Here is an 8854-nt window from a genome sequence, read left to right on the forward strand (position 1 = left end):
CCTCCCCGCTCCCCCCATTTCCCCCCAGCACTGACAAGGCAAGCATCAGTACCCATCCTGACAGTCATTGTCATCGTAGTCAGCACTGGGCTTGTTGCGGTAGGCACCTGGCCGTCCTCTGCGTCTCCTGCTCTCCAGGCTCTGCAGTGAGCTGTCATCCCCATGGCTGCTGGACTCGTGGGTGGCATCCTCCTGGGAGTGGCTGTCCTCATTGCCATCATCCTCCTCCTCCTGAGACTCGCTGTTGTTGCTTTCTGTGGACCTGCTCTCTTCACCTGTGTTATCCTCTTGGCTGCCGTCATCCTCCAGGGATGTGCTCTGGCTCTCAGCTGATGTGCTTGGCACGTCCCCATCAGGCTCAGAGTCGTTTTCATCCTCCTTTGACTCCTCCACAGTGTCCTCTGTGGACTGGCTCTGACTATCATCATCTTCCCCAGACTCTCTGTTGGGCACAGACAGTGCACTCCTGTCCTCAGCAGACTCCTGTTCCTCCTGGCCTTCCTGAGACCGGCTGCTGCTGCGCTCGTTTGATGTGCTCACTACCTCCTGGGAGACGTCCTCTGGGGACTCACCCAGCTCTTCATCTGACAGGTTGGCAGTGCCCTCCTTGGACTCGCTGTCCTCGTCTTCCCTGGAGGGGCTGTCCTCCCCATCCCCATCCTCCTTGGAGTGGCTGGCACTGTTTACCTCTGACTGGCTGTCAACAGGCTCTTCTGACTGACTGTCATCCTCCATGGATGGGCTGTCTTCTTCCGAGTCAGTGTCATCCACCTCTGGGGACCTGCTGTCACCCTCCTCCCAGCGCTGAGAGCTAGTCCTCCAGCTGCTCTCCAGGGCATGAGGGCCAGCATGCTGTCTCTTGTAACTGCTGCCTGGGCCATCAAAGACAGAGGGGTCATCGCCCTGCATGGCTTCGTCCTCAAAGTCATAGCTCTCCTCTTCCTGGCTGCTGCTGCTGCTGCCCCCTCCCCACCTGTAGGTCCGCTCATACCGGCTGCTGAGGTAGTTCCTGTACCTCCTATGGTCCGCCCCTATGCTCTCACTGCTGCTGCTGCTGCTGCTGTCACCGTGCCCTCCGCCAGCCCCAGTGTCCCCACGGCCAGCATCCTGGCCGTGTTCGCCTGCCCCATCAGCCCCAGCCACATAAGTAGGACCTTCGGCCACTTCATCTTGTCCGTTTTCATCGAAGGTGTCGTCCCCACTGTCATCTTCCTCATCCAGGAGCCCGCTGACATGGGGCGGAAGCCCATTGACTCCAATGCCATGGTGCTCTCTGTTGTCACCATCGTCAGCATCACGTGCATCCTCCTCCTGTGGAGGTGACAAATGGAGACAAATGCAAAGGCTTGCAGGTCACAGACTCTATCAGCACTGCCCACCACACAGACCAAGCATCATCCTGACTGACATCAGATTTGGGGCTAAGCACACATTCCTGGCAAAGCAAAACTCACTCACTCACCAGGAAACCAATGCTGTTCCTATCCCGGGCACTTGTGTCCTCGTGATCCACCCAGTTCAGGTGCTGAGAGTCCTCAACTCTGCCTCCCTTGTCTTGGCTACCATGTTGGCTCAGCTCTTCACCCACGGCATTCCCACCCACCAGGTACTGGGCAAGGGCATTGTCCCCTGTCTCTGCACTGGCAGGTGGATGTCTGCCATCTCCACCGTCCAGGAGGTTGCCCAGCTTGTTGATGTGATCTTCACTTGCTGTGTCCTGAAGGCAAAACATGACACGGTACTTTGGCTTATTGAACACTACTGCAGGTTTACTGCTACAGCTGTGGGGTAATATATCACTCCTGACACAGGCAAGTGCTCAAGTCTTTTTCATTGCTCACACATCAGTCCTTCAGCTGTTTCTGCTGATGAATACAAAAAGTAGCTACCAGCAAAAGGGTGACTCAGATAAGCCCAAATCATGATGGTTCAGAGCAGAGAAACTCCTTTTTCAGGACCAATACAGCAGAACTCATCAGGTGAACTGGGAATGTGCACAAGGAGCAAGGGGAAATGAGGTGAACCCAACTCAGCTTGAAAAGATTGGGTAGGCAGGCAGAGCTCAAAGCTAGAAGGCTCTTTTCCCAGGTGCCTGGCCCAAGGATGCCCACCCATGGCTGCTTCCCCTTCTCTGATTTGCTCCCCAGCTTACCTCCTGCTGGGCACTGTGGCGGGGGTAGGTTGGTTCATGTCCGGGCACCTAAAAACATCCAGGAGACGTTTTTTCAGTGATAAGGGAAACTGACAGTGTATGGGGTTTGAGGACATGTCCAGTCCTTACTTACAGGGTGAGTGCAGGCTACAGTCCAGAGAAGCAGCACCAGGAATGCAGCCCTCATGTTGGTTGTGGTTCCTGCGGCTGCAACAACAGGAAGCAAAGTACTTGAACACTAGAAAAAAGTATTTGCATGTGCCCCTGGCTGCAGATTATGACCACAAAGCCCTTCCAACTGATACAGCCTTGCTGTCCCAGATTGTGGTTCTCAGCATGTGGCGCTCAGCCTGGTGTCATCAAACAAGCTAAGGTGTCCTCAAGCCACCTCTGGAAGGAACTTCTTTTAGTTTGGGATTTGAAACACCTGACCATGTTCTTGCAAGTTTTTTGTCTGAGCAACTGGAAAGAACAGGAATCCCCCTGGTAATGACAGAGTAACGGGATGAAGCTGGAACACAGAAAGTTCCATTTAAACGTAAGAAAAAACTATTTTACTGTGAGAGTGACAGAGCACTGGCACAGGCTGCCCAGGGAGGTTGTGGGGTCTCCTTCTCTGGAGGTCCTCAAGGCCCACCTGGATGCGTTCCTGTGTGACCTGATCTAGGTGGATCTGCTTCTGCAGGGGTACTGGACTGGTTGATTTCTAAAGGTCCCTTCCAACCCCTACCATCCTATGATTCTATGCCACTTGCCACTCATCCCAGCTCGGTGGCCATGGTGGGAGCTGGCACCACTGGTGGGACGTCCTGTGAGTCCATGGGTTGCAGAGCTGTGATTCTAACTCCGTAAAACCTCCTGGAGCCACAAAGCAGAGCATTGCAGTAAGATAACCCCACAGAAAGCTTCATCCCCAGTGGCTGCTGAGTCAACCTGGCACCCCAGGGGCACCTCTGTCTGTGCAGGCAAGTAAAGCAGCAGGGACTTTCCTCCAGCTCTGCTCACATTTTCCAAGTCCATTAAGAACCTCTGTACCTCACCACTACAGGCATGCTAACCTGAAATACATTGGAGCAAAGACGCATCCACCTTCCTGATTTCTTCTCTCATGAAGCTACAGCACCATCCCAGCTTACAAGTCTCTCCTGCTTTTTTCCAAAACTTTCAAGGAAATCTACAACCCCTACAACCCTTGTTCCCAAAAATTGCCATTTTCATTCCAGGCAATGTCAAAGCAACCCAAAGAAACCAAACCCTTTACCTTGAGGTGTGGTGTGAGCCGGTGTCTCCTCTGGTGTTGGGGATGCAATGAGCTGGCTGCCTGTCTCGGGATACCCTGGGCTGTGTGCCCTGGCGTGGTGGTACGGACATTTAACCGCTGGCCAGCACCAGCCCTGGGCGAGGGGCAGCCAATGGCACTGGCGGGCAGCGCTGCCACGCGCGGAGGTGTCACCGGGAACTGGCCTCCCACGCTTCCGCTGGCCTCCACTGGGACGCCGGCCCTAAAAAAGCTCCTTGTGGTTGAAGGATGACGAGACAGGCTGGCAGTTAATGACTGACTGCACTGGCCCTGTGTTTTGACTGCTAAATTTATTCCGTTCACACACTTCCCGCTGTAACACACACACACACACACACACACAAACAACTACAGCATTGCCCACACCGAGCATCAGGCTCTGTCCTCCCAGTGTGTGCACTTGGGAGCTCTGTGCCAGGGGCCAGGATGCTGACATACACGTGAGGCTGTTCTCCCATGGACTCAGCCTTCCTCTGTGCCTCAGGGCAGGAGCACAAAATGCTATACTAGAAGGAGAGGATGTGCCTGTTTCCATGCCCACACTTGCACTTGTGCAAGGGAGAAAGTAAACACTAAATGGAGGCTTGCAGGGAGGATCCCACCCCTGTCTGGAGGAAGTGTAGCACCACCAGTTTGCTTCCTGCTGCCAGCCAGGGGGTGAAACCGTTACTCTGGAAAACATGGGCAGCAACATGTGCACACATGTACAGACACAGGTGTGCACAGGCATGGACCCACAATCATACACATGGACACATACACCAGTACCACATATACCCCTAGGGCTTCTTGCTGTGTTATGGGTGATCAGGTCCAAGCAGTGTGGTTGGCCCCATCTCCCTCACAGACAACATGAGGGGGACTTTGCAAACCTCCACGTGCACACAGTGGCTGACAGCACACGCGCACCAGGACAGGATCAGCATGCCCTAGCTGCACACCTGGCTTTTGCCTTTGCCTCAGCACAGAGGAAGGAGGTAAGGCCACTTCCTTGCCTGTATTTGGCCCTTGTTAAACCCTCTGTGACCACAACATCTCCTCCTCTGCTAATAAAAACACATTGCAAGTGCAAATAGTTTGCTTTGAGGAAGGCAAAGCATCTCTGCTCTGCAAGCTGGGTTCTCCCCACAGCTAAGCCACGGATGGTGGGCACAGCCATGGGGCAAAGGAGCCAGGAGGAGGGTGCCTATGGGTGTTTTGCCGAGGAGAAGTGTAAATGACAGCATTGATGGTCTGCAAGGACAGTTTGAATGTCCTCCCTGAGTGGGAGGATGTGTTTCTGCTGCCCTGGGTAGAGGAAAGAGGTCTTCAGACAGCAGAGATCTGCTCTGGGGAACCACCATGACAGGGGACGCCTATGAAACAGGGCTCACTGTCAGAGGCAAACGACCTACCCTCATGGCAAACCAGAGTCACCTACAATGGCCCCTTGGTGCAGGCACCCAAATTCCCAGAGGTGCAGGCACAGGCCAGAGGCCGTGATGAGTGCTGCAGGCTCACACGGATTCACAGGAGATGCTAGTAGTACAAAATAAGTGACTTAAGGAAACAAGTAGATCAGAACTGAGATGAGGCTCTGTAAACTGTGAATTTTCTGGATTCTACTAGCATGTGTCACACACAGACACCAGCATCCAGAAAGCATCCCCTGTGCTCTGACACCACAACGGCCCAATAGAGTATCTTGTGAAATGAGATGTGTCAGTGTGCTGTTGTAGATGCCAGTTTATTTTCACTCTCCAAATCCCCTGACTTTTCCCCCATCACTACCAGACAGGGGACCATGCATACCTGCCCTGTGAGGGCCGTACAAGGACCACACAGGTGCCAGGTGCAACAAGAATCTTTTTTCTCCTTCATTTTGCCCCCAGTGGAGGGAGGGTGCTCCAGTGCCACCCCAGCCCTGCTGCTCTCCCCACAGCCTCTTGCCTTTGAGATGGGCATTGTCAAGCCATTTGCTCTTACGCATGTGCACACCTTCAGCAGATGTTTTCCTTATTCTTCCCCACCTGACCCCTGCCACAGATACTGTGGGATGTACTTTCCTGATGACCTGTAACAAAATTAAACTCCTATCCCCAGCCAGATATGAGTTCACATCACCAACCTTTTTTAGGCACCTCCAACAATTACCGTGTTTTGTTGTTGTGGGTTTTTTATGTCAAACATGCATTTAACTCAGCCCTCAAAGAGCTGGTGCTGCCTCACATTCAAGTGCTGCTGGGTGGGAGGGGGATAAACACTGACCTGTTTGTGCCTGGATTTTTTATAACACGGGTCACTCGCTGCCCCAGCAGCCACCTGCCCCGAGGTCACTTCCCTCCAGTGGCTTTGAAACACCTGTAGCACCAGCACATCCTGACCTGGACAGAGAAAAGATGTTAGCAGAGACAGCAGGAAGGATTAGAGGTGCCAAAACCAAGACACAAGTTGGCATTGGAGAGACCAAGTTGATGGTGGAGGCATGTAAAGGCTGCTCTGCTCCACCAATTGAGACATCTCAACACCAAAGCTCAAGAAATTGATATTGTTCCAAAAAACACTGTTCCCACTTTTTTTTCAGTCCAAAGTAGTTTCATAGTATTTATGTTGCTGGTGCACTTCTCTCCAATTACACCTATGGGTTTTGACAGTAGCATCAAAAGGGAAAGGATCAACGAACCAACTGGAGCAGGAGACACCAGGATGAGAGCAGGACTTGAGGCACACATCCTTGGCCCTTTCCCAAACACTCAACACCAGCTCCAGCCTTACGCTCAGATCCAAATTCAAATCCCTTTGCCCATCATCTGCTAGTGACAGGTGGTACAAGGCAATGTTGTATTTTCAGTTAGTAAAACCTTGCCTCCTAAATATTTGTTTCCCCCACACACGTTACATTAGCACCAGGAATTACCCAATGCCCAATCCCAAAGGGCTCATTCTCACATTGCTCCTCTAAAGAAGGATGCTTAGGCTTGCAAGCCATCCAGCTCAGCCTTGCAAGCCAATCAGGTTCCCAGCTTGCTACCTGCTTTGCAGGAAGACAGACCACAGCTGGTGGCTGTAGGTGCAATGGCGAGAAGCAGCCTGGCTTTGGCTTCTCTGCCCATGCAATGGATCTGAGCAAAGACATCATGCCTCTTCCCTAAAGTCTGTGTAAAGATTGCCTGTGTTTCATAGCATTAATGTGGCACATACTGCAGTGGCTGATTATAACATTTTAGGTGTTTGAAGGACAGCACTTCAGCTCCTCCTGGCAGCAAGCCTCAAAGGTGCAAACACTGAAATATACAGCAGATGGAAGCTACCAACGTGTTTTTCAGAATGGAGGCGTGCACAAGTTTGGTTTATGCTAAGCCTTTAAAATTTGCTGTTTCTCCTCAATGGAGAAAAAAAAATCAAACCCATGATAGCAACCTGAGTCCTGGAGCCCCAGATTACAGACAGATAGAGCCCTCTAACACTGGACTCCCCCACAGGACCAACAACCATCTTCTTTTGGCCCCCAACAGCACAGGGGGTAGGATCATTAATCTGCCCCACTATCATGGGGTTCCCTTTACAGATAGAGAAAAACAAGCATTTTTAAGGCACCAGTATATTGCCCTGTCTCAGGGATCTGTTTCAGGCTGCAAGGCACTGCAGACTGACATCTCTGCGACACTGCCAGAGGAAGGCAACAACAGGCTGATCTCATCATATCAGCGAGATGTACTGTGCTGTTTCCCAACACACAGCTGTGGCAAGTTCCCCAAAACACTCTCCTCCTACTTCCCATGCCAGTCCCTTCACTTTTATTTCTAGCATTTTTATATCACCCTCATCTAAGCAGTGGGCTCTAGGCACTCTGCAAATGTTTTTCCCTCGCAGGAAAATGCCATGCAGAGGCATATGTCATATCCAGATCTGCATGGCCACCCTTGTCTCTCCTTGTGGAGGCTGCAGGCAGAGCACCTGGACAGCAAGGACCCAGCCCCAGGGGCCGGTCTCTCTGCCCAGAGAAGCCATTAACTCTCAAAATTAAAAACAGCTCAGCTACGGAGTAACCATGTGGTTATTTTTTCCAGATGCAAGATGGGCCTGCCTAACAGCTGTCAGATCCATTTCTTTGATGGGAGCCAAAAGGGCTACATGTGAATAATTGGGTATGCTCCTATGGCCAGTTGCTCATTTTGGGCACTCTCAACCACCTCATGAAAAAGCCCTTTCCCATGTGCCTGCAGCAGGTGGGAAGTACAAATGAAGGATGTTCAGTCTCTTGCTTTTTTGGGGACAGAACAAATCTGGTCCCTTCACAGTGCCACCTCTCCTCATCACCACCTCCACTGGGCATGGGAGCTGTAAAACCAGCACATCACCTTATAGTCTGTTTGGGTGAAGGCTCACAGGTTCTGTGTCTGTTCTGCACTATTCTATAGTTTGTACTTCTACCCATTACTGGAGCAAAATGTATGGAGCGTTAGTTGGTATTCATATTGTGCCCATTGCAGCTGGAAATCGTGGCTTGTGCATCTCTACCTGATGCATGTGATCAGATTCTCAGGTCCTATAAATCCATATACATCAGCCAGTTTGGCTGAATTCACTAATTTGAGGCCATGATTTCACCAGTTGTGGACCAAGTGTCTAGCTTCTGCCTGGCCACTGCCAGATCTAACACATCTCCCTGCATACAGGTACTACAGCAGCCCCGAGAGGTTGTGGAGTCATCTCCTCTGGAGGTTTTCTAAACCCACCTGGATCTTTTCTTGTGCAACCTGATGGAGCAGGGGAATTGGACTGGATGATCTCTAGAGGTTCCCTTCCAACCCTGACCATCCTGTGATTCTGTCAGATGCCTGTCTCTACCCTGCATGGGGAATCTGTATCAATGCTACTGGTGTGGGCACTGGGCAGTCCCAGTATGGCTGAGCTGTCAATAGCTCAGCACAGACAGCAGTAGTCACAGCTACAGCAATGGGTAAACAGCTCCTAAAATGTAATTCAGAATTCAATATCCTCTACAATAATCCTCTGCTCAGAAGTCAGTCCCCTGACAAGTAGGAGCAATACATATTTGTCAGTCACAAGCTGGAGACAGAACAGTAACAGAGCCTTAACATAAAAAGCCCTCTCTAGTCATCTCCCTGTGCTCACCCCCATTCCAACTGGAATTGCAGAGATCTGTGCCAGACACCAGCAAAGCACCACAATATCAGTGCCCTCAGGAAATAAAATACAGCAATGAGCTGGCAATGGCTTTGCCTTCACACCAGATGGCAGCTTGGGGTCACCTGCTACAAGGTGCAGGTTGGAAATACAACCAGTTGCACTGTGTGTACCTAGCAGATGTCTATAAATGATTCACAGTACCCTGATTTCTTGTTGAAGGAAAAAAAACCCATCAGAAGGGAACAACTAATTGAAAGGATTATATGAAA

At 51.3% G+C, this 8854-nt stretch overlaps 1 protein-coding gene across 1 annotated transcript; it reads right to left on the bottom strand.

Annotated features, from left to right (window-relative positions):
- Nucleotides 1-5: 5 nt before the first annotated feature.
- LOC104564164 (dentin matrix acidic phosphoprotein 1) lies at nucleotides 6-6420 on the bottom strand. The gene is made up of 7 exons (XM_061993184.1): nucleotides 6381-6420; nucleotides 5700-5815; nucleotides 3414-3654; nucleotides 2286-2359; nucleotides 2153-2200; nucleotides 1463-1717; nucleotides 6-1311 (listed from the first exon to the last, which is right to left on the bottom strand). The coding sequence occupies exons 1-7, from the start codon at nucleotides 6418-6420 to the stop codon at nucleotides 46-48; spliced, it is 2040 nt and encodes a 679-aa protein (XP_061849168.1). The 3' UTR covers nucleotides 6-45.
- Nucleotides 6421-8854: the final 2434 nt, after the last annotated feature.

Source organism: Colius striatus, chromosome 3, assembly GCF_028858725.1.
Source record: "Colius striatus isolate bColStr4 chromosome 3, bColStr4.1.hap1, whole genome shotgun sequence".
Lineage (NCBI taxonomy): Eukaryota > Metazoa > Chordata > Aves > Coliiformes > Coliidae > Colius > Colius striatus.

Excerpts from the sequence above, each read along its gene's own strand:
- LOC104564164 (XM_061993184.1), bottom strand. The coding sequence starts at position 6,420 with ATGGCTTGCAAGCCTAAGCATCCTTCTTTAGAGGAGCAAT. Across the intron at positions 3,655-5,699 it reads AAAAATCCAGGCACAAACAG|GGCCGGCGTCCCAGTGGAGG; the intron begins GTCAGTGTTTAT and ends GAGCTTTTTTAG. Across the intron at positions 2,201-2,285 it reads CTGTAGCCTGCACTCACCCT|GTGCCCGGACATGAACCAAC; the intron begins GTAAGTAAGGAC and ends GGATGTTTTTAG.